This window comes from Echinops telfairi, unplaced genomic scaffold (genome assembly GCF_000313985.2).
Source record: "Echinops telfairi isolate 266 unplaced genomic scaffold, ASM31398v2 ScPeMD7_7424;HRSCAF=8462, whole genome shotgun sequence".
Classification (NCBI taxonomy): Eukaryota; Metazoa; Chordata; class Mammalia; order Afrosoricida; family Tenrecidae; genus Echinops; species Echinops telfairi.
In genome coordinates this window covers 12,474,033-12,500,703 of record NW_022111324.1, presented here as the reverse complement: position 1 = coordinate 12,500,703, position 26,671 = coordinate 12,474,033, and the positions used below count along the sequence as shown (strand labels likewise).

Below are 26,671 nucleotides of genomic sequence, written 5' to 3'. Positions count from 1 at the left end.
TATTCATTTAAATGTCTTTCTTTGATTAAATGGCCTTTTTCATTTCAAAGAAACTAAGCCCTATGGGTCCTGTGTTCTTCCTCAGTATAACATTCAGTCTGGAGGTAGAGGGAACGTAAGGGTGTTCCTGGCAAACTTACAGGAGGAAAAATATAAGAATTAGTTTGTAACGGGGAAGCCCAAGAGTCGCTGCACATGCTCGACTGGAACACGGGTCATGCAGTGTCAGCTCTTTTCTGAGGCAACAAACGCAAAGCTCTAGTGATTCTTTTTGAAGTGTGTGGAGCAAAGTAAACGCCAAAAGTTAGGTTTCACCTTATCAATCGCTGCCAAATGCAGTAAGTTGGATCCCCTATACGCGGGTACATAGGCCAACACTTTGCACACACAACAAAAAATAACCTTATCTATTTCCAGGTAATGTTCAATTTTCTCTTGCTATTACTTCATAAGGAGAGATACAAATATTTTAGGACTCATGGCTTCTATTCCAGAGGGAACTAATCAACATCTTCAACTAAAAGTGCCCCTGGATCGGATGGTAAGTATGGGTATTAAAGTGAAACCGTGTACATGGTGACAAAGAGAAAGTTGCTATGTTCCAGTACATGGGAGACTGGGTAAGAGGAGGCTGTCTTTTCTGCCACCTGAAAGAAAATGCACTCTTAGCTTCGACACTGTCATCTCTCCACTGGATGAGGAGCGGAATCAAACAGCTACACACATTTCCAAGCCTGTTTTGGTTTTTGATCCATAGACTTTAGAATCAAAGAAAATTTACTTATAATAAGACAACATTTCACACTGATCACTTTGCAGCAATTAGTCAACAGGTTTAATTTAATGTCTTTCCTGCTCGACACACACCGACACCACGGCTATTGGCCCAGATAATATGTTTATGTTTTCAAAAGAGCAAAAGATACTGTGTCTGCTACCACCTCTTGCCTATAGACCACCCAAGTGTTTCACTCTGTGGGAAAGAATTCAGGCACACATATCTAGTGAGAGATATTTCCCCATTCTTTTGGCTGAAATTTTACACAGTTAAAGGATAGAAGAAGAAAGTACTACTTGGTAATGTATAAAATTTCACTTATCCATTCATTAGCACCCATCCTCATGAAAGAGAGGCCAAAGCTTTCAGTTACGCTACAGAAAACCTCTTCTTCAAATACAACCCACTTTCCTTTTCACGCAAGAGAAAAATGCCCACTCTATCACAATAATTTTCAAGTAATAACTGAGAGACCGTCACACAGAAATTCTAGTTTAAAATAACAAAAAGGTCAAGTTTTAACCTGAGAGGAGACAGGAAATTCCTGAATTAAAGAGAGAAACTTTTAAATTCAAATCTCATTTTAAGTTGGTGTCCTGAAAATTATGTAGATATAAATTTACCGATTTATTGAACATCTCTTGGTAAGGATAGTTCTCTATCTGTTTTAGTAAAGTACGGACAAAGAGATAAATAAGAAAAATAATTAAGCCTCAACTTTATATTTCCTGACTTCAACCATGACAGCCTATTAACTAGAAAAACATAGGTTTACTTTTGCTGCAGAGGACTTTGAAATTACTATTTTCTTGATATTTTTCTCCTTAAGAAATAAAAGACAAAAAGAAGAAGAAGAAGACACAAGGTGTAATAGCCATACTGATAGTTACATGGCATGTGATAATGGAAATAACTTCATATTTTATCTAGTATTTTAGGTGCTATAATAGTCACCCCACAGTTTGGCAACAGAAAAAAGAAACTTAAAAGATTTTTTTATCCTTTCATTATTTTAACAAGTTTAGGTGTAGGTTCAACCTAACTATGAAGTATTGGTAAACTATATATTTACTATAATTATGTTTTTGAAGTCTTATCAGAAGCATATATCATTCAAAAGCTTTAAGTAGAGCAATCATTTGTCCAAACAAGACCTTTTCCTCTATAAAATAGTTATCATTTTCAGGTTCAAAATTTTTGGAGATCTTGGTTTAATAAAACAGTTTCACATTGAAGAATAACATATACACTCACATATATTTCTTTTACCTTCACAGGTTGCATGCATCATTCCTTTAATTCAGAGAGTTAACTGGATCATATTATTTATGGGAAAGCGAGGGAAAACTATACAGAATTATAATAATATTTAACTTCCCTCAATATATTCTTGTGAGTGAATCACTCTATAGTGATGGCAACAATAATAAAATAGTATTTTAGGTTTTTTGGGTTTTTTTCTTGAAAACTCTGAACTTGTGATTATTTAAAGAGCAGCCAAGTTTACTGATGTTTTTGATTCTGTCAAGAAAAAAACCCCAACGGTTTGTTGATTCAGAAGTGATGGCCCCAAAGAGAATCAGACATTTGTTTTCTTAAAGTTAAATAAATGAAGAGAAAATTGTACTTATTCACTTTTTATTAAAACTTTCCCAAATGTAACCATTGCATAAAAGGTCACATTTGTAGAAAAGAGTCATTTGCTCAGTCTTCAAAAACTATTTTGCTTTCTATAAAACTTCTTTGCTATTTATATCAGAATTTTACAATTAAAAGCAAATAACAAGCTATTTGTTTCTTCTAAAATTAAAAATAAAATTTCTAAGTGTATATACCCTGGATAATATACCTGTTTCTGTGTTTGTGTGTATAAGACATATATAATTATACAGTTTTTGTATATTTTAAGAAATTCCACTTATTGGAATTTTAACTTTGAATATTTTATTTTTGAAAAGGGCAAGGGAGTTTGTTAAATACTTCCCTAGGTACGAAACACCAACTTATATTAAAATAACAGTAGAATTATTCTTTATTTACCAGAATGAAATGTTCTATCTGTATATTTAACACCATTAATTCTTCTTTGTATGAATTTTAGGAAAATTTTCTAAAGGGTGTGGTTTTAATTTTTTAATATAAAATGAAGCTATATTTTCTGTGTTGAAGGTTGTATTTTTGATACTGTAACCTACTAATGCCCCAGACACATTCTGAGCATCCCTGTGGGTTCGTGCCTTGTGATTCATGACCTGGCCCTGCAGTTAATTCAGAGGTAGATCAATGAAGCTCCCAGCTGCTTTTTATTTGGTTTTCACTTCCATACTTAGGAACTTCACAAAGAAAATAGAAATTTACATACCTTCTTTGTTGTTAATAAAGTAAAGCTAAAAATATATTTCTGTGCAAAACCCCATTCTAAAAGCATCAGATACTGAAGTCGGCTGCCTGGGTCACTGAATGCTTTAGGTTCATTAATTATTTTGAAACATGGCTTCTATTTCATGTAAACGACACATTTCTTGTTCATAGACAAGGTTGTGGTACTTATCTCTTACAAGAAACATGTATAAACACAGTCTTTATCTTTAACTTCAGTATTAAAAAATGCAGAGCTTACATGAAGAGGAAAAACACCTGGTTCAATTACTCTGAACTCTGACTACATATGGGCCAGTAATAATATGAATCGGTTTTAAGAATAAACCTTGTTTTTAATCTGTTTTTCCTTCCCCCTTAAAAATGTCAATGGGAGTTTTCTGTTTTGCCAATTATCCATGTTAGCACCTTTGGAACATATGTATAAGTGCACTTTCTGAATAAAGCCAAAAGTCTGACTTGTTTTTAGTTCTAGAATGTTTTAATGTTTAATTCTATTGTGTGTTTTTCTCCCTCCCCCTTTCCCCTCCAAAATCACCCAAACTGGAAAACAGACCGAGTGTGTCTGCCCATGAGCAAAGGCAACGTGAAGGACCCAAGGGCCTGGCTGGACGGAGTTGTCATGTGTCTGCCTGTCTACACTTGCTGTGCAGAACATCCGCTCACCTGTACAGCAGGCACAGACAGGCAGTCACATGACAACCCAGCCTGAATGACAACCAGCCATTGAAAGAGAGCAGCCCTCACACCATAGCATCTACACCAAGAGCTACAAACAAAATGGGGGAGGGCGGGTGCTGGGGTTTGCATCTGTTGACTTAATACTTAACGTATGTGTTATTATTATTTTATAATTTATTTTTATTCAAATATTGAAACCTACCCAAAAGTAAAGTGAGTGGTGCCTATGCAATATAATAAAACCCATTTCTGAAAATACTCCTGTGCTTTCTATAGTTCTCTTTTCCTAACTGTTGTCGATAAAGCACTAGCCTTGACCTTTATTCATTGTACACAGTTTTGCAGCACTTCATCATTTAGATAACAAAAATCAGTCTTTAGGCTGATGCTTGGCAGGAAATAAATAAGCTAAGTGTAGTTTTCTCCACCATGACTTTTTTCTTCAAAAGAAGAGAAGAAAGCCACAAGGGGACAGATGCGTTTCCAGAGAATCATTTATGTTGAGTTATTAAATTGTCAGTCTGGGCCAAATATAGTGAAGAGAGTATTTATTTTCAACATAATTTCCAAATGGATTACAGAGATGTCTCTACTATTTTGATAACATGGAAAGTTGCAATTAAAAAATTGATGTTTTAAAGGATACACAAATTTAATATGTCACTCTGTAAGTAAGAAGGCGCGCATATGATTGTAGTAGGGATGGAGTTTATTGTGCACTACTTCCACTTGGGACATGCGCTCCTATCCCCAGCACACTTTCAAACTTGAGACAATATTTCCAGAAAAGAACATGAAGATTGATGAATATGCAGTGAATATTTTTGTCAGCTCTTCTGAGGAAATGTCAAAATTTGAACATAATCACCATGACCTAGGTGACATGGTCAAACCTTTTGTATTTGATTACCTTAGACACGGGGGAGATGAGTAAACAGAAAAATTTTCAATTCTGACCAGTTTTGAAATGTTTTGAAATTTCAGTATTTAAAAATTATTTATTTTCTTTCTTGGAAAGACTCTAGTCAGCCTAATTAAAAAAAATAATGTAACAGAACTATCCAAAACTGCTTACATATTTTCTTAAAATTTAATAATGAAACATTTCAAGTATATGTTTTAGACTAAACTATTTTCATTCAGAGATTTCACTTTAAAAAAAAAAAAAGATTTAGTCCTCAGATTAAGAGCCTCATGAGGTTCAAAACTGCTATGATTCTATGATATTTTAACCAAACTCAGTATTGCAGGGTTTTTTTAGAAAGAAATAAAAACATAGAGATGGAGGAAAACATGAAGTAAAAATATGATAAACAATGCTGCACCTACCCATCTGGACTTAAGGAAATCTGCTAAATTACACTTGTGTAAAACACATTGCACAATGCAGTTTTCTACCTTAAATAAAAAATCCCATGGCTAGCATATAAGGTCCTAGATAATACTTTGCAACACATAAAATATAAACAGGAAGACGATGTAAAAATGTCTTAACAGAATATTTACACAGTACCACCCAATTTAAAAGGCTTTCTACAGCCCGCGACAAACACTCCCTACAGAGCCCAACATATGGAATCATTCTATCCGAGCTGGCCATGCAGTTCCACAACGGGGTTGCTAGTACACGGGATGAAGCAATGGCCAAGTCAGAGCCTTCAGGAGACTGCGCCATCCACCAAACTCCACAGGAAAAGCTAGACAAGGAGCCCAGTCGGACTCCATGAATCACATCAGGAGAAAGCTACAAATCACTTTCCTTTAAAACCTGAGTTAAACGACTTTCCTTTAGGTTTTTTTTCCTTTGCTCTCAAAACTGCTTGAAATTATTACTTTTTTTTAAATGCATGAGATAAAGGACAAGTTTAAAACTTTGCACTTTGGAGAGAGGGTAACAAAGTGTACCTTTTGTCCATCATCAACATTTTGAGTAGGACACTGTTACAGGGAATGGCTTTAGAGCTACATGTATTTTTAACAAATTAGCTTTAGAGCTATATGCATTTTTTAAAAATTAGCATTTGTTGTTACCAAAGAATATCAATCATCTTTTATTCCAAAATGATAAATCTTTGGGTAATGTCAGATTATAAAAATGCTCGTTTGAAATAATCCTATATTTAAACGCATGAAGTTAGATAGTTTACAGATGTGCAAATTGCATAGCCATGATCGTGAAGAATTTTAAGTAACATAAACAGATTAAAGTTCAATACTGATTGGGGATTCCCCCCATCGAATGCCTACGTTTTGACTACAACAGTTCAAAACAAATATGAATAGTGCCACAGTGTGGCTTTGGCGACCTCCTCCAGCAAAGGTGCTGATCCAAGAGGAAATATGTGGGATTTGGAAGCTTAAAGGAAAATGGAACGAGAGCTGAAGATTTCTATAACGCCTTGGTCTCAAAACTGTGGCCATCCAGAGGTACAGCCGCCCTTTTCTTTCCTAGGGCCCAAGTCACATGCGTCATAAACAATTCCAAGTAAATATCCCTATAAGGGAATTATATAATCTCCTTATCAAGTTATCCAAACATTTCAACCCACAAAAATGAAGCCTATAATTTCCTAAGAGTCCAAAGAATGTCCTTGTTTCAATGCAGATTTTGGATTTTCTTCAATAGCATAAAAGCAAAACAGAAAACCAAACAACCCTTCTCTCTCCCGGCCTGTCGAGTTGACTGTGACTCCTACTGAGTCTGCGGACAGATTAAACCTGCCCCACAGGGTGTCCCAGGCGGTGACTCTTCAGGAAGCAGTCGTCACATCTTTCTCCCATGGAGTGTTGAGTGGGTTTAAAGCGCCCACCCTTCGTCGGCAATGCCACCAGGGCTCCTTCAGTAGGTGTCAAATTGTGTATTTCCATTGGAGACGCTTCGGTTTGCATTAGTCTATCTTTCCTGTGAGTGTCCAATTATCATTTCAGTCTTTGTGTCAGATTATAGAAAAGAAATATTTACTATCAAGGAGTCTGGTGGCATAATGGATGAAGCACTAGCTGCTAACCACAAGGTAGTTCAAACCCACGGGCCGCTCCATGGGAGAAAGATGAGCCATCTGTTCCCATGAGCATTTGTAGTCCTGGCAACCCAGAGGAGCAGCTCTATTCTTTTTTTTTTCTCCCCCACTACCACAAATTATGAGTTTCCCACATTTGGGGAAATCGCAGGGGTCAGCACATCCAGAGTGCAATGGATAAGCCTCGCCCTGGGAAAACCACCTTCGTGATCATGGTATCTCCCCTGCCAGGTAAGTATTGCAGCTCTATTCTTAATGCCAGGGTTGCTATGTGTTGGAATCGACAGGGCGGCCATGAGATGTGTTGTTATTACACACCAATGAGGATAGAATCATCTCTCTTAGGAGATGAGATGAACACATATGCTCTATTCTCCTTGAATCAGATTATCCTGTTTTAAAAATTAATATTCTAGATATATTTTAAAGAAATATCACTCTTGCCCAAATTTAATTTTTAGAGTATTAAAGTAAAATTACTTAGAACCCAAATCCTTTTGAAATGACAGCTCAGGTGTTATCTCTACCTCTTGACCTTTTCTAAATTCTTCCCAATAGGTGTGTAAAAATACCTCTATAGTAGATAGGGAAAGAAAAAAACAGCTGTCAATTCCGACTCATGGCGACCCCTATGTTACAGAATGGAACTGTGCCCCATAGAATATGTTGAGCTGTGACCTTTAGAGAAGAAGAAAGCCAGGCCTTTCTCCTGTAGCACAGGTAACCCACAACCATCAAGTTAATTCTAATGTATAGTAACCCTGTAGGAGAGAGTACAATTGCCCCTTTGGGTTTCCGAAGCTGTCAATCTTTCCAGGAGCAAAAGGCCTCACCTTTATCCTGTGGAGCAGCTAGTAGATTTGAACTGCTGACCTTGAGGTTAACAGCCCAACACATAACCCACTATACCATGAGTGCTCCCGACATGGCATTACTAGGAGGTTTCAAACCTCCAGCCATTACGTTAGTAGTTCAGTGCAAATCATTTGCACCAAGTAGCATTGTGTAACTAAAATTCTACTTAAGTCATCTTTAATCTAGGATTTCAAATTTATGAAATCAGAAGAAGAAAAAAGTTCCTTAATCTTCAAATGAAGAAAGTATCGAGATATTCCACATCTAATGGTAAGTTTCCCTTTAGTTCAGTCATTTCATTTAGGTACTTGAGACACCAAGATGTAATGAATTGGCCTGGCACCCCAATTTGTTTATTTACTCCATTTTATAGTCACAGAAACAGCAGTTACTTAGTATCTCCATCAGTACTGTGTCAACTGGTGGTAAAACAGGAAATAAGACAAAGATTTCTGGCCTCAGGAGGCTTACCCTCATGCGATATGCAGAAAGTGGAAAAAAATGTTATATCCATCTTCACCTGAAAAATCTCTTAAATCCACCCATGTCTATTAATTTCCACTAAATCACTCTAGCCCAAACAGCTATCCTCTCTCACCTACACCACAACAATAACTTTTAAAGGACTCCCCAGTCCAGGTTTGTCTCTTACTCCTTCTTCAACAGGCACCCAGAGAGACCTTTAAAAAGACCAGTTTGATCAGGTAATTCTCCAGCTTCAAAACCTTAAACAATCTGTGACGTCCTTGGAGGTCAAGTTATCTTTTTCTCCCTGTCCCAGGCACAGTGACCTTAGTTCAGTTCCTTAACATCGTCAGGCTCAACCCTGCCTTAGACGTTAACACAGACTGTCTTTGACCATGCAATCTAAAGCCTTCTCACCAAGACCCCTCATCCCAGACACTAAGTCAAACATACTGCAGGCTTGATTGTCTTCATAGCTGCTAATCAGTATAGGATAGGTTTCCTTGTTGGTTCATGTGAGTTCTCCAGTAGAAACTCTCTAACATGAGGGCAAGTATGGTAAATTTCTAGGATAGTCCCTGGTACATAGCAGGGTTCCCAGGAAATATTAGCTGAAAAATGTTCAGGTGGCTAACAACACAATCACTAACACTTAGCAGCTGCCCAAGTTATTATTATTTTTTATTAGGATTAATACATATATAAAATCATGCTATAATTCAATCATGTCCAACAGAATTGTACATTAGCTACCACAATCAGTTTCCAAACATTCTTTTTCTGTATGGACCCCTTGACGTAGTTACCCCTTTACCCCACCACCTCCTCTGTGTCCCCGTGCCCTCAGAAGCCTTATTCCACTTGCTGACTCTATAGGTTCATCAGTTCTGGTTTTCATACCCCCCAAAATGGAAAAAAAACATATAATGCAACTTCAAGAGGGTGGCCCCAATGATGCAACACTCCTGGCATACCCCTTAATATGTACAATCAAAAACCAAACAAATCAATACAACCCCCCAATACAGAATATTTTGGAAACAAGATCAGGTCCAGCCTGCATCCTAGGGGGAATCTGTTGACAAGTTGTAACTAATTGTTCAAGTCAGGCTTCTGCTTTTGACCTTCTCTGCTCAACTCACTAATGCACTCCGTTTAGTGACCCCTTTCCTCCTCTCCCTCACTTGTGCATTGAGGGAGTTCGCCAGATGTTTATTTCCTGCATAGTTCCACCAATGAATCTTGGGCTTCCACTGTCATCCATAGCCTTCTGCAAACCAGGTTCTCAGACTTGAGGCTCTGATACTAATCCCTCCCTCAATTTTGAGTTATATGTTTCACAATCCTTCGGTGACTAATGATGGTGTTATTGATTTCTTTGAAACTCAATCTCCATCTCTAAAATGTAGAATGTAAATAAAGACTGACTTGGCTCAGTGCCTGGTAGACTATAAATAACAAACATTAACCATTATGATGATGATGATGATGATGATGATGATGATGATGACCACCATCAAGTTCATTCAGATCAAAAGTTGCCATTAATGAGCTGAAAGAGGTGTAGTAAGTAAGACACGGGAACATCTTGTTAAATAGGTTATATGGTTTGGCTGGGCATTTTGGTCAGTTTGAAGGTGCAAAGCTAAACCTGCAGTGGAGATTAGCCCATGTGGTGAGGAGACCGGAGTTGTTCCATATAATAGAGTGAGACATACCTTGAGCTGGGACAATTCAGATGAACAGTGAAGAAGGGAGACAGGGCATAGAAAGAAAGAAGATAATGTGCTCTTGTTGTACTGAACCAGTTCAGGGTAAAGCTTTCAAGGACATCTAAGTAGAGGGTCCACTGGCTAATATTGTTATGTACAGAGATATTATAACAACCTATTTGAGTTTGTTTCAATTTCTCTCTTTTGTCTCTCAAATTCTTAGTAAATTACTATAAGTAGCCTTGTCCTATTATTTAGGCAGAAATCAATATTTCCAGGAATACCATCCATTCCAGATCACAAGGTGGACATGTGGACATATGAAGTTCCATGTCCAAACTTTCTTCTCAGCCCACAAGCAGCTACCACACAGGCACAGGGATGTGTACCTCCACAGGATGCTCTTGGGAAGGAAAAGATGGAATCCATGCAGTCTCTAGCAAGGCTCTCAGGGACATTCATACTGGAAATTCCAGTGTCTGGGTTACCACAGCATGATCTTGAAATATGGTCAAGCATGGAAAATTCCCCTTGATGATAAGTTATAAACTGTCTAACTCTGTGAAAGATGTTCTATTTCTTAATGTGTTGCAGGAAGCCCTAATCTTGGAGTGATATTAGAGGATATTACATATAGTCAGGTAGACAGATTAATTATGTCTAACACAACTACATTGTTATTGTAAAGACTCCTTGAGGTTAACATGTAGAGATATATCATTGCCTGGGACATGGGTGGAAACCTTCCACTAAGCTTACCTATCAGTAATATTGCAAATAACATAATTGGTATATAGAGCACTGGTCCAAAGAGTTGTTGCAGACATTGAAAAAGGTTCATGAACCTGTCCAAAATTCAAGGGTAGCATAACTAGGGCCCATTAAGAATACGGAAGAAGGTAGGAGAAATTCTTGGAGACTTACTATTACCACTGTTCCAGTTCTAGCTTAAAATTATTATATAGGATTGTCTTGTCATTATCTCTGCCAGATTGGAAAGGAAACCATGCCCTTGGGCATCACCAACTCTAGCATTTGGTTTGAACTTGATGGTGGTCATCATCATCATCATGGTTAATGTTTGTTAGTTTGAAGAAGAGACAGCATGGAAAGTCTTACCGAAGTCATGAGATCTGAGCATTTTCTTATTGTCTGAACTCTACAATCCGTTCTCTGCTGAAAACCTTACTATCTCACACATCTATCTCACAACACAAAATGTCAAAAACTAGGAAATTAGAACACGAATGGGTCCAAGAATGGCACCCAATTGGGAGAGTCTGGAGAGCATTATTCATAATACTAAGAATTCTATAGCAGTGTAACAGCTTAAAAATTCATTAGCACACCCATTAATTTGTGACTTCGTAGAAGCCTAGAAACTTCCCCTTGAGATAATCTAGTCAGCAAAGACCCCATTTGATAAGTGCAACACCCAACGAGAGAGAAATGAAGCACCTTGCTGGAGCACTAGCAATTAGTCATGGCCACTCCACACCTTCGAGCACAGTGCTTTCCAAAGTGTGTAGTGCCGGTCTTTGGGTGGGTAGAGGGTAAAGGTTGGCGTGGAAAGATTCAAGGGGCTACAAAGTAGATACCTACACTTTATCCTGGATTATGGGTGATAGAACAAAAGCCAGGAGCAGGTGAATGCTGAGAGGTCTGGAACCTTTGTGAGACCAAGGTCCCTCGGACAACTTCTGGCATCTCTACTGTTGTGGTTCTTCAAGGAAAAATTCTCTCTAAGGGAATAGACTCTGGAGCCAGAGCCAGCCAGCCTAGGATGGAACCCCTGATTTGGCATCAAACTAGCTAGGCAACCTTGGGAAGCAACTTATCACCAATACTAAGGGTTCTGCAATAAAGGAAACTGAGTCCCATAGAAATGGCTTATCAAATGGGGTTTTCTAGTTTCTTCATCTGAAAAGCACAGATCAAAATATTTTCTATTAGGGTGGTAATAAGGATTAAAGGAGTTATTTAATATATGTAAAACACTAGCTGATCATGCTATGATTCCTCAGTCAAAAGTTTTTTCCCTAAAATAATGGGGAAACACTGGTACATTCACAGAAATGTCCATAAATGATCTTCTGGATCACTGGAGGCAAACTGCTTCTAAGAGAAGACTTCACAGGGAAACCGGACACCAAGGAGATTATCTAGCTCCTGGTTTTTCATTGTTTTCTAACCTAGGAAGGTAGCTCTTGAAGTTGTGGTTTCTTAACATTAGAACCTCACACAGAACAAAATTATCTCAGCGGTCAGCACAGGAGCAAAACCATTGCTAACTCTCAAACTTTTGCAATAAGCAATTCCACTTTTGACTGAGGTCAGTGAAAATTATGACATAATATTTTAAATAAAAACTTCTCAAGAGGCATTTAGACATTTCTATAGTATTTGATTTCCCTCATTGAAAATTTAATGGCAAATCAAACAACCATGCATATAATATCTATGAAATATACTATATGTATAAACCATACGGGGAATGAACATGAAACTTTTCCATCAAGAACTGACATAGAAACATTGTAATGCTTCCACAGAAGCTATTACACCAAAATAGAAAAAGTCTTTTGCCCTGAGAAACATGTCCTTTTTTGCCAAATAAAATTGAAACAATCTCACCTCTTAGGTAGTTTTGCTATCATAAAGCATTCTTACCTAAATGCTTGTATGATACATTATAAGTTCCAGAAACTTCTTGGGTTACACTACAGCTTTTAAAATTTACAAGACATAGTTTAATAATTTGCATTCATGCCCTCTCAACTCCAGCAGCATCACTTTGATAGCACTTTAATGGTTCTGCAAGACTGACATGACTTTTTTTTTTACACTTTTATAGCAATCAGATTTAAAGGAGCACTAAGTCACAGGACCAAAAGTATTAACATCTAACATGAACCAGAAAGCCATAATTATCATAACTTAAGCTTTACATAGATATCAAATTCTCAAAAGTAAAAATATGTGTATAAACAATTATTATTTGCAACTCGTTAGAAGAAGCGTGATTGGACATTTTCAAAAGCCTGTCATTTGAGACAGATGTCATAGCAACAACTCCAAATCTACATTACTAATTTGGCATCAATGTTATTAATCTCATTGTTAGGATGTGTTATTACCTTGGTCCTTTTCAACACAACAGTGGAACATTTCTTTCATCAAACTAGGTCCTTTACATAACTATAAAAGGACAGCATCCTGCCACGGAGCCCTAATTCCATTTCCTCAGGTAATCAAAGAAATAAACTTTGCCAAAAGTAACGAGGAAAAAGAATGTGAGGAGAATACTGTTAAATTAAAACTCCATGAGAGAAGAAAAAAAAAGAGCTTCTTCAAATGAATACCTCAAGCTAAATCTTCCTGCAGGAGAACCACAAATGTCTCAAATGTGTTTGTTACAGCAAGACCAATTAATTTAAAATTAGGAACACTTCATTCAGTAAACTGCCACTGTGTGAATTACCTCATCATCTTTGTACCAGGACAAGCTTTCGGCCGTAAGGACGAACCAGTATCCCTTTGAGCCTCCTTTCATAATGCCAATGTTGCTGATGGTGAGCCAGCCTTTGCGGATCACCTAGGAAAGAGCAGAAACCAGCAGAGATGGTTAGTTTACCCTTCAGTCATCTTTCATGCAGGTCTGGGGCCGAGTCAAGGTCAAAGCAAGATACAACTTGCAATGAGGACATTTTCTCCCAAACTCAACCCCGACTAAGCTAGTCAATCTAAGTTCAGCTTTTGAAAAATGCAGACTTCCAGAGGGGAAGTCTTTCCCACCGACGGATGCAATCAAAACTGTCACGTCAATAGATGGCCAAAGCAGAGTTACTAAAAGCGACAGGAATGAAATGAGGCAGATGAGTCTTCTGTGCTGGCCTACGGATAGCATTGCTGCTGCCACTCAACAAGCTGCTTCCAAGGACTGAGCGAACAATAGACTCTCCATGCCCACTGCCTCTTCTCCCCTCCAGTCTACTCGCCCATTTGTTTGCCTCCTTTGCATCTCCTTAGAATTTCCACCAGAGATTGACTAGCAAATGGCAAAAAAGAAGAAACGCAAGCCAGCCAATTAGCTTCTTGTTAACCATTTGAACGAAGGCAGAAGAAGGAGGAAAGCTGAAACAATACCCTAACGTGAAAAGTGTGGAACTTTTTTAAAGGCCTTGATTTATCCATCTACTTCTGGTTGTTATTTGCCATGCTGCAAAAACATGTAGCATCTTCATAAACCCTTTATACAGCTTTTAAATTTTAAAACATAACTTGGATTAGAGATTTGACAGAAGTTATTTATAAATGGCATGCAAGAAGATGTATTCTTTTCTCAGTTGTAATTAAATTTTGTTTTCCATATGGCATAGTTTTACCTTCTCCTTTATACCAGCTTATTTTTGCTTCACAGAACCAGAAATTAAATAATATATGGAATTGTACAATACTGTCCTAAAGGGGCCCTGGAGGCGCTGTTCATTAGGCATCCACAGCTGCGAAGCGTATGGTCTGCGCTTCAAACCTACCAACTGCATTGGAAATATGAGGCTTTCTTCAATGGTAAAAATGTACCATCTCCGAAACCCTACATAGGAACACTATGAGTAGGAACTGACTTGATGGCTCTTCTGGTTCTAAATGTCAAAAATCATCTCATTCCTAAGTCATTCAATATCCTAGAGTTCCTGGAATACTTTAAAATTACTTATTTAATGAAGAATGAATGTCAAATCTGAAAGTACCCTAATAATCAAATTTCATTGTTATAGTCCTACTAAATTTTCTAGGGGAAGCTCAGAAATAAACCAAGGTGGTGATTATAGAACTTCTAAACCTCAGTCCACACGTGCGGTCCTTGCCACTCTTCATGTACCATGCCTGCCAGTTGCCCCTGCTCCATGAATGCTCTGTGACTGTAATGGACCCTTGAGAGCTCCCTGCTGAGGCCCAGGCTAAAGACACTCTAGTCAAAGTTCAAAATGACCACCTCCTCTTATCCTCCATGGAGCCATGGGGTGTAGAGGCTACTCATTGGGCTATGATCCACACAGTCAGTCGGCAGTTCAAAATCACCAGCAGTTCTTGGGCTTTCTAATCCTGTCAACAGTTACAGTCTCAGAAGCCCACAGGGGTCCCCTATGAGTCAGCACTGGCACGAGAGTAGTGAGTGTTCTTATTCTCTAAAGGAGCTGTGGTAGCACAAGGTTCCTTATTGTAATGCCAGCAGTTCGAAATCACCAGCTGCTCCAAAGGAGGAAGATGAGGCTTTCCACTCCCACCAAGACTTACAGTCTCCCAGAAACCCACGGGTCACTGTGAGTCACAAATGACTCCACAGTGTGAGTTTTGAGTTTTCTTATCCTCTACTAAAAATGAAAAGGAACCACACTTCCCAAACAAAGGTTTCTAACAGTTACATCATAATCACCAGGGTGCTTTCTAAAAATACAGATTCCTGATGACAGATGTGGCTATTTAACCCTTGAAATACAGCTCATCAGGACTAAGAGGTGTTATAAGACACAGAAAAAGCTTGGGATAAACAGAAGAATTTTTTAAGCATATTATTTTTTAATAATGTTGAAATGGGAACATTTGGCTACATTGGGCTAAATAAAATCAATTCTTAAAATCAATGTAATCGATCTCATATTTTAATGTGGCTACTAGAAAACTCTAAGCTAGATACATGAATGTCTTCTTTTCTGCACTTCACTGTTTACAAAGTGACGACGTTTGGAGGAAGCCTTCCAACGACATGAGATGTAGTTCGCTCAAGATGCAAACATTTTCTCTATGCTGCTGCACAGTGTAGACCTACCTTCTACACATACTGGGGACCCCCCTAACTCATGTGGCATGCTTCATTGTGCAACCAAACTTGCAATAGCTGTGATGTTACGCCTGCGTAAGGCTTACATTACACCCCCACTGGACAGTACCATTTCTAGAATTTTTCTGAAACTAGGGATTATCTACTCAGTAGGGTACAGGGGAAAAGTTTGGGCAAGTGGCAGAGCCGAGGTCCCGCTCAGTTTGAGGTATCTGTGAGAAGCAGACCTGGCAGGAGAGAAGTTGAAACTCTGAGAGGAACAGTGGCTTATGGAGGAATGAGCAAACATCTGAGAAGTGATTTCAAGAGAACTTAAGAGGGGCATCAGAGAAACAGGAGCAGTGCTGCCATGGACGCTACCAGGGAGGTGAATCTCAGGAAGTCTGTGTTGAGTGACAAACAGAAAGAAGCCGAAAAGTGTGGAAGTAATGTCAAAATCTTTAGCTATGACTGTTTCAGTGCAGTCATGGGATAAAATGAATGGGAAGTAAAAAACTGGGGACAATCTCTGAAGAGAGTTCTTTCCATGTGAAGATGAGAAAGATATTCCAATCCACTGGGTCAATTCTGATTCATTGTGACCTTTCTGTAGGGGCTTAGGGGCTTTGTGAAGCTGTACAGATCAGACGATCTCATCTTTCTCCAGAGAAGCAGCTGTTGGGTTTGAACCACAGACCTAGTGGTTATCAGCCCAGTATTTATCCCATAGAACCACCAGTGCTCCTCAGATGAAGGAGAAAGACGCAGGGCAAACCAGAATAGGGCACAGAGTCGAAGAAGGCTGTCATGTTAGGATGGGAAAGAAGTCATGGTTCAAAGAGAAACAACCAGTTAAGAGTAAGAGGCTGGTGATACAATAAGGACAATGCAAGGACAAGGACGGAGGGAATGGCTGAGATGATGTGCACAGGGGACGGGCTGCCCTTAAAGAAGCATAGAGCTACTTTGTCTGTCGTGGGAGCCTAAGGAAGGCTACAAAGTGAGGGCAGATATAGATAGGCACGCTGTGAATGGAAAAGGGTCATTACTTTAGATCTCGGTAACAACCAAAAGCAAACCAAACCCCTTCCATTGAGTTGATTGCAACTCACCTCACTGCTCCAACGCATGTGACCCTAGAGGACAGAGGAGAACTGCCCCTGTGGGTTCCCGAGACAAGAACTCTTTAAGAGAATATAAAGCCTCCTTTTTGTCCCGTGGAGCAGCTGGTAGTTTCAAACTGTTGACTTTGAGGTTAGCAGCTCAATGCATAACTCACTATATCACCAGGCTCCTTTCCAACTCAACAATCTACCGTATATACTGGAGTATGAGCCAACCCGAATATCAGCCGAGGCACCTAATTTTACCACAAAAACTGCATTAAAAATGTGCTGAAAAATTTGGCTTATCCATGAGTAGATGCGGTAAATTGTCTGTAGGAGGGTGAGAGTGAGAAGTTGGAAAGATGCCTGGGTGGCAGCGATGAGACACAGTCACGGAAGGAGAGAGTAAGGAAACTAGCTGCCCCCGAGTGACTCCATATGTCACAGAAGAACTGTGCACCATACGGTTTGTAAGGGCTCCGTTTTCAGAAGTATTTCACTAGACCTTTCTTTCAAGGTGCTTTTTGGTAAATTCCAAACCTCCAGGTACCAGCCAATCATATTGATTGTTTGCCCCACTCTGGGAGTACCTACTAGAACTATTAAAAATGGTTGAAAGCTGAGGAAAAATTTTAAAAACCTGCAGGAACCTCAGTGAATGCATTTGCTTTAGTCCCTCCCCTGCAGCCTTCTGCAGACCTAATGCAGAAAAGGAGAAGCTAAATGGGGACTGATCCAGGACTCGGTATTGTGCACCTGTGTGACCTAAATAAAGAGGTGTAAAGATGTTGGATGTTTGGGGCAAAATCTAGGCCAGTCAGATGGAAATAATTAACTCAAAACCCACATCCATTGAGTTGACTTCAACTTACACTGGGCCCTGCAGGGCACAGTCAAACTTGCTCTTTGGGTTTTGAAGGCTGTAAACTCTTAACAGGAGCAGATAGCCTCAACTATCCCACGGAGCAGCTGGTGGGGTTGAACCAACAACCTTTGGGTTAGCAATACAAAACTTCACTGACAGGGCCACTAGGGTTCCTGAAGGTGCTAACACAGCCATGCCCACTCACTGCCATTGAGTTGATGCTGACTCATTCACACGGGGCGCTAACTCCAAGGTCTGCAGTTAGAAACCACAGGGCTCTCTACTCCCATAAAGAGCTACAGTCTCAGAAACTCACAGGGGCAGTTCTACCCTGGCCTATAGGACCACTGTGAAACTAGTGGGATAGAAATCAGAAGATAAAAGGACTACAACGACGACAGCAGCAAAGCCCATTGCCATCATGATGGCCCCAGATGTTACGGAGCAGTAATCGTTACAAGGCTCCCTTGGTCTTTCTTACATTGCACTGCATGGTGGGTTCTAACAGCCAGCCTTTCAGTTTGTAGTCAGGCACAAATGTGCCACCTAGAGAAGCTAATGAGTTAAAAAAAAAAAGTAGATATATAAAGAGCTTGGTGGAACCCTGGTGGTGCTGTGATCCGCATGGTCAGCAGTTCAAAACCACCAGCAGCTCTAGGGAGGAAGACTGGGCTTTCTACTCCCTTAAGCAGTTACAGTCTTGGAAACCCACAGGAGGTCGCTATGAGTCAGCAGTGACATTGGCTGTGTTGTGTGTGTGTGTGTGTGTGTGTGTGTGTGTGTGTGAGAGAGAGAGAGAGAGAGAGAGAGAGAGAGAGAGAAGTTTGGGTGGTATTATCAGGATAAGCATTGGACTGTTAACCTTAAGGTAAGTGGTTCAAACCCACCAGGCACTCTGTGGCAATAGATAAGGCCATTTGTTCTTGTAAAAATGTACAGTCTCAAAAAACCCACTCAGAGTCACCTGAGTAGGAATTAACTTAACACCCATAGAATAGGAGTCAAGGTTAAGAATGGGCTTTTGGAGTTTAAGGTGATATGAAGCAATCATTGCCTGGTGATTGATTCATCTCTCAATAGTGTACCCCTATTTCTAGAAGCATTCCTGTGATAGCCGAAAACAATATTTAATAAACACCTTTAAGTTCAGTGGATATATTCTGTTGGATTATATGGAAAATGAGCTACTAATAGTTAAAATTTGCACTCACACGCAAAATTGTCAAAAAGAATAACTAGAATAGATTCATGAATATCCCTGTGACATTCCAGTATGCTTTCTTACTTGAAGAGACAAACAATAGGATTGTAGCTACCATGCTGTGACTCCACATGGCCCACCCTGCGTTATGTGCCAGGGAAGTACGCTCAGTACTGAATGTGGTCAGCAGGTGAGTTGCTGTCATTAAAAATTTAACAAATGCCTATCCAAGCCCTTCCCTTTAAAGTAGAGGAAGCATGTGGCATCCATCTCTAAACCCCTGATAATCGACTCAATATAAGAAACGTCAGAAAGCAATTCCTACTGTACTTTTTCACCAAAGATTGAGGAATAAATCATGAATTCAAGGCAAACGAGAGGAATCAGAGAACAAAAGGCAGCGAGATTCCTGGGGGAAATGGCCAGAAGACTCATGGTAGAAAGTCCAAAAAACAGAAAGAAAAATTTTAGAAGTACAAGGGGAAGAGAAGACAAAGACTAAAATATGAAACAAATGCAAAGAGAAATGGGATTGGTAGGAGAGTACTCTCATCAAGAAAGATATAATATAAAATGTTTATTTTGTATTCAAATTTAAAATTACCAAAATAAATCCATCAACATTCAGTACAATAAACATTTCCAACCTCTTAGTGTTTGCATTTCAAATTCTGTTTTGAGTATCCGAGTAAACGAGAGCTAGCAAGCCCATAATTACACGAGTAGAAAAGACCTTGGGAGCTGAAAGGGCATGTTCTTGTTTGTCAGGCTGGCGACAAACCATTTTTTAAAATTTACTGCCATAAATATTGCCCAAGCTTCTTTTGCCAAATACAGAAACTCTGAAAGCAAATGCAAGCCCAGCAATGGGGAGATTGTAACGGTCCAGCCTCTACCTAAAAGTACCTGTTCTTGGTACTTTGCTCCATGGCATAAGAAGGTAAGCCTTGTCAGGGTTGGCACAACCTGTATATTAGAGGTAAGCTCAGACCCCAACATCTGGCCAGTACACTGGGTCTTAAAATGAATACATAGGCAAGGAGCAAAACTATGGGGGAGGAAAAAAAAAGGACATGTGGAAACGTTCTGGTGCAGCAAAAGCTTCAGGCTTTGCACTGTATTTGTGAACAGGGCATTTTGACCTTGGCCTTGCTTATGGTCGACCATGCAAGGTTTTCTCAGCTGTGCAGCTGACTTTTAACTGTTGCAGTCTAAGTGGAAGCTATAAACCACAGACCACTTGGTATTTTGACCTTGGAAGGTTAAAAAAGCTCACTCATAGGCTTTATTGATAGAGAAGAGGCTGCTTCTTTCCATTAAGGTGGGTCTTCACCCACCTCAGGGCTCAGGGCCTATCTGGGTAAATGCTAAGGAGATCAGGCAGAGGCAAAAGCCTGGCCAATCTCTGTGATCGTGGATGAGAACTGCCTTTGCAAGCCACAGGCATCCTCAGATATAGGCTGCTGTCCTCCTTGAATTTGGCAGGTAGATACTTTCCAGGGAGGGATGCAAGATTCCACTAGAAAGAACAAGAAACTATCTACAGCCTGTTAGGCCTGAAGAGGTGGACTTATATTTACTTCTAGTCAGTAAGACAGCTAACGTCCATACATACCACAGACTTCTCTTGAGGTGCTAGTTTCTATTTATTAGGGCCAAGCCTAAGTAGGCAGGGCTAGATGAGCTGTCCTGGTGTTTAGAACACGGGGCCAAGGACAGGAAGAAACCGTGGGGAGCTAGCGTTAACTCACAAGGTTTATTTACAGATCCAAAGGACAACCAGCTGGCTCTGGGTTAATTACAGAGGAGGGAGAGAGTCTCTTTAGGAGGTTGAGGCTTTTCAGACCAAGAAATTATGTAACAAGAGGCCGACAGGGAAACACAGGCAAAATGGAAGTAAAAATTATGAGTTTTGGACACGCTGCGTGGGAAAGGAAGGTGACTCAACAGAGACGTAGTGACTGAGGCAACCGCCGCAGCAAATCCTAAACTTTGCAGCAGAACTAGATTGTTTCCAGGACCCTTCTCTGAGAGTATAGATATGCATGGCTTTCCCTGGTGGTGGTGGTGGTGGTGGTGGTGGCTCGGTACCATTGAGTCAGCTCCGACCCAAGGCGGCCCTGTGCACAACAGATCGAAACATTGCCCAGCCCTGCATTGTCCTCACAATTGCTCCTGTGCCAGAGCCCATGGACGCAGCCCTGTGTCCATCCAGCTCCCTGAGGGCCTGCCTCTGTTTCACCACTCCCCAACTTTCCCAAAGATGATGTCCTTCTCCAAGGACTAGTCTCTCTTGATAACATGTCCAAAGTGTGTAAGATCAAGTTTTGCCATCCTTGCCTTTCAGAAGCACTCTGGCCTTCCTTCTACAGATAGGCTTGTCCTTTCAGTACTCCATAATACTGTCAATATTCTTCTCCAGCACCATAGTTCAAATGCATTAATTCTTCTATGGTCTTTCTTACTCAATGTCCAACTTTCACATGCAAATGATGCAACAGAGAATACACTGGCTTGGGTCAGGCACACCTTAGTCCTCAAAAATCACATGCTTGCTCTTCAATACTCCAGAGGTCTTCTGCAGCAAATTTACCTAATACGTCTTTTGATCTCTTGACTGCTGCTTCCATGAGCATTGATGTGGATCCAAGCAAGACAAAATCCTTGACAACTTCAACCTTTTCTCCATTTATCATGATGTTATTTACTGGTCCAGTTGTGAGGATTTTGGTCTTCCTTACATTGAGTTGTAATCCATACTGAAGGTTACAATCCTTAATCTTCATCAGCAAGTGCTTCAAGTCCTCCTCACTTTCAGTAAGCAAAGTTATGTCAACTGCGTAACGTTGTTAATAAGCCTTCCTTCAATCCTGATGCCACGCTCTTCTTCATATAATCCAGCTTCTCTGATGATGTGCTCAGCATACAAATTGAACAAATACGGTGAGAGGATACAACCCTGATGCACACCTCCCCTGATTTTAAACCACGTAGTTTTCCCTTGTTCTGTTCGTACAACTGCCTCCTGGTCCGCGTACAAGTTCTGAATGAGCACAATGAAGTGTTTTGGAATCTTATTCTTCTCAAGGTCCTCCAGTTTATTATGGTCCACACAATACCTTTGCACAGTCAACGAAACTCAAGTAAACATCTTTCTGGTATTCTCTGCTTTGACAAAGATCCATCTGACATCAGCAATGATATCCATTGTCCATGCCCTCTGAACTTCTGATATCAGCAATGCTATCCATTGTCCATTGTCCAGGCCCTCTTGTGAATCCAGCCTGAACTTCTGGCAGTTCTCGGTCAGTGTATTGCTGCAACAATTGTTGGATGAGCTTAAAGCAGGACTGTGCTTGTGTGCAGTGTCAATGAGACGGTTCTATAGTTTGAGCATTCCGTTGAGCCACCTTTCCCCTGGAGTAAATGTTTAATAGCAAAATTCATCTCTGCAGGAGAGATTTTTACCAATAAGGAAAGGTTTCTCCATTTGCCCTTTCTCCTTCAGCGAGCCCTGAATGTTTACTATGGTAGGCAGCAACAGTTAGAAAAGGGAACTGGGAATATCAATGCTGCTTTGGATGAACTGTTCTATTTATTTATTTATTAATCATTTTATTAGGGGCTCATACAACTCTTATCACAATCCATACATACATCAATTGTGTAAAGCACATTTGTACATTCATTGCCCTCATCATTCTCAAAACATTTGCTCTCCACTTAAGCCCCTGACATTAGGTCCTCATTTTTCCCCTCCCTCCCCACTCCCCCCTCCCTCATGAGCCCTTGATAATTTATAAATTATTATTTTGTCATATCTTGCCCTGTCCAACATCTCCCTTCACCCACTTTTTCTGTTGTCCGTCCCCCAGGGAGGAGGTCACATATAGTTCCTTGTAATCGGTTCCCTGGATGAATTGTTTTAAAGGGAATCACTTGGTCTTATTGAATTGGGTTCATGAGGAGTAAGTGTTGGGCTTTCTTGTGTCTCACTCTGCTTTATTTATGAAGTAAAGAACGCTAGAGGCTACTTGATTTAGGAAGCCCAGAAGACACAATCCATTACTCATGGAGGGCAGCTCAGGCAGCAACTGCTGTTCAAGCTCCAACTCCACCTGAGCAGGAGGACCTCTGGCTGTCGCTGAGAACAAGAATGGGGGGCCGACTGTAACATGACATTAGAGGCTTCCATTCTACAAAGAAAGGCGCCCCAGTGGCGCAGTGAGTTGTGTGTTCAGTTGCTAATTGTAAGCTCAGCTGCTCCACAGGAGAAAGAGGCTTTGTTTTGTACTCACATAGAGTTAACAGTCTCAAAACCCACAGGAGCAGTTCTCCACAGTGGTCTTTCAGGCCACTGTGAGTCAGAATCAACTCAATGGCAGTAAGTGAGTGATCCCACAGATATCTTAGACTTTACATGCTACTTTGGGAATGCATTCTTTGTACTTTTGAAAGCTGGAAACTTCCTAGTAGGAGGAAGGCATTTTTGCTGTTGGCATTACTAGAGTCCAGGGGTTTAACCACGTCAGTTTATTGACTCAGGCAACGAAATACCAAGGAGAGGAAGCTTGAGTAGTATTTCTGAAGGATGGGATACAAAGGGTAGCACATTGTTTACATATTTGTTTCTACCCAGGAGTGAAGTGACTTTTCAGATTGGTAAATTTGAAAGGAATAAGCAGGCAAGCATAGTCCCAAACCTTCCTTTCTTTCCCTCCCTCTTGAGAGCTCCTGCCCACAACGGATGCATGCTAAAGATTCATGCTGCCATTTGTAAAGATGAGTTCAATTCAGAAACGTGTTCACAAGGTCTTTCTTATAAAGTCAGCCAACAGGTATTTCCTGCAGGTCCGTGAGGGAACACCTGTCAGTGGGGGCATGTATGCTGTTCTCATGACTGTTAAGAAAGGCTTGCATCTACTTCTGATGTCAGTCAATGCTAACTCAATGGATCACACCAATCTGATACCCACCCATCCCAGGGTTGGTGCGGACCCCAGCAGCATTCTGTCCTGTTGTACATGGGGTTACTGTTCACAGCCACTATAAAAAGGCACCGTGATGGGTAAAGTAGAAGGCCATTGACAAGGAGAGAAATGCTCAGAGAGATGAATGGACACAATACCTAGGAGAATGGGTTCAAACATACCAACAGGCATGGAGATGGCTCAGCACCAGGACCAGGAAACATCTTGTTCTAGTATACATAAAGTCACCCCGAGTCAGAGCCAATTCAACAACAACAACATGGATACAATAGTACCTTTTACATAGGACTGTTATGCAGATCAGATGAGTCGATATATGTAGAGATTTTAGTTCAGTACATATTATTTCTATTATCTGTGCCATTACTTCATTTATATTTTTAATACACATATAGAAAAATGACCCTAATACACAACAAAAATGCTAACTGTTCCTGACTACTGGTGGCAAGATATAAAGTTATATTTATTTCCTCCTTCAGTTTTCCTGCAGTTTCCATATTTTTCACAATATTCATGTTATTAAAAGTGGAAATTGACATCACATTATTACTTCTTTAAAGTACGGAATTTATTGAGATTTCCTTTAATGTGTAATGAGCACAGCATGTTGGAAAACGGGAGCAGATTGCAGAAAACCCAGGAGTGAAAGAACCATAGAGCACAACAAAGAAAGGAATTGTTCTGGAATATGATATTAGAATTCACTGTGATGGCAGAAGTTTGACTATTTTAAATGGGGAACCAATTGACCGATTTGATTGACTGAAACCACAGTAACTATGCAATAAAAATGATGGAAAATAAGAAACTAATATTTAATATTCATAGTAAGTCCCCTGTGTTTATTTGAAGTTAGAGGTGTCAAAAAGATAAAAATCTTCTGGTTCCGCTGTAAAATTAGGCCTCTGTTTGACAAGATTAACATAAGCTTAAATTGTAGTCACCTAAATACAATGCTGTTAAGTCAAACACAAGTCCAAGTTGATATTTAGTGAAATATCAGATGATGCTCCCCCCTCTTTTTGAGGGGGTGACCCAACACCACAAGGATGACACAAAGTTGCTCCATCACCTTCCAGGCATATTTACCTGAAACCTCTTTTCTTTGAGTCTCACCTCCGGAACATCATCCCATCTCCAAATAATGAATGCCTTTGGACGTGACTCATTAGATTATTGTACTTTCTTGGTTTTTAGAATTATTCCTAAGGATGTCTTCCCTTTGCATTCATCCAGGGATTTACTCAAGCACTCGCTTGCGTGCTATTTTCCCGCATGCAGGGCTATTTCTGAGGAGCGCACTAAAAGTGGGCTGTTTATTCTCAGAGTTTACTTACCTAAGCCTCTACAAAATCCAGGCCATTAACCATGATGAAAATCAGGACTCTACTTCTTTCACTTTTTTTCCCTGTGTATCTTCTCCATGTGCAGAGCTCCCTTTGAAGTTAATGGGAGTTCTCCATGTGGAAGAGATTCCAAGTGACGCTTAACAGAATGAGAGCTAAGCCCGCCAGCAATTTCTCACATTCACAGATACACACACGCACACACACGACAAGATGCCTCATTATTAGCAACGTCTGGATAAAATTTGGCAGTTTCCTGAAAAAATAATTCACAACTTATTTTAAGAGAAAAAAAACCTCGGTAAATATTAATTCATGTAATAGAAAATGAGTGGGGGCTTTACAGGGGTTACTGGAAATACACTGATAAGCCCCCAAAAACAAAAATAAAAAGTATGCACCGTCCCTTAATTTCCTGGAGTGTTTAGACAAATGAGAGATTACACACTGATCAAAGAATCACGCAGATAAAGTAAAACTATGCTGCCAAGGAGTGGATTAGTACACAGAGCTCTGACTTGAACATGAACAAGCTTACCTGAAGATTCTAGCACTGGAGCTAAAAATCAGAAGGCTGGAGATTGGGGGCTGGCAAACTCAGCATGGCTGTAAAAAACTAGTAAGAGGAAGCCTGTGCAAGATAGGCCTACAGAGGAAGCAGACCATGCTTGGCCGTGTACTTTATGTGAAGGAATTTGGTCTTTATCCTGAGAGTAATGGGAAGCCTTTGAAGTGCTTCAAGTAGGGCAGCAACATAAGATCTGCATCAAGAAAAACTCCCTTGTAGCTCTGTTTTGGTGAAGAAATTAGGAGGACAGAGAATGCAGGGAGAACAGATAGTTGACAACGGCCGAATATAAGCCTTAGATGATGATAATTTTGATCAGAAGGACGGACATGGACACGTAGCGAAGTGGGCAGATTTAAAGAATATGGCAATGAGAGACTGGATGTGAACGATGGGAGAGAGGGGGGATGTCAAGGATGATTCCTGAGTCTTCAGGCTGTAAAGGTCCATTCACACAGTTGCCATTCCTACCTATAAACTGCACCAGTGTGCATTGGGCTGCTAACTCAAGGTCAGTGTTTCAAAACCATCGGCTGTGCCACAGGAGAAAGACAGGATTTCTGCTCTTGTAAAGAGTTACAGTCTCGGAAATGTACAGGGGCAGTTCTACCTTGTCCTGTACGGTTGCTGTGAGACAGAGTTGACTCCAGGACAGTGAGGAGGAGGAGGAGGAGGAGGAGGAAGGGGAGGGGGAGGAGATGCATTCACAGATCAATGCTGGTTTCAAGTTTCTTCCAATACAGGGAAATCAGTGGCCTTCCTTCCTTACCTGTTGAGTATTGATTATTCTGCACATTTTAGCAGGGTAAGTTGTGAAGATATTGACGCCAATCAGCAATTAGCTGAGGTGGGATTGGAACTTTCTATGGGTACAAACCAA

The 26,671-nt window shown here is 40.1% G+C and overlaps 1 protein-coding gene and 1 non-coding gene across 9 annotated transcripts in view; both read right to left on the bottom strand.

Annotated features, from left to right (window-relative positions):
* Positions 1 to 26,671, bottom strand: part of DNM3 (dynamin 3) — a 731,348-nt gene that overhangs the window by 329,406 nt on the left and 375,271 nt on the right. For all 8 annotated transcript variants that reach the window (XM_045297842.1, XM_045297844.1, XM_045297841.1 and 5 more), the window contains one exon: positions 13,372 to 13,485. In XM_045297842.1, the coding sequence (XP_045153777.1) occupies positions 13,372 to 13,485 (114 nt within the window). The remainder of the gene's footprint in view (positions 1 to 13,371; positions 13,486 to 26,671) is intronic.
* On the bottom strand, positions 6,933 to 7,097 carry LOC115872523. The gene has a single exon (XR_004047920.1). It is a non-coding gene; the product is annotated as a U1 spliceosomal RNA (small nuclear RNA).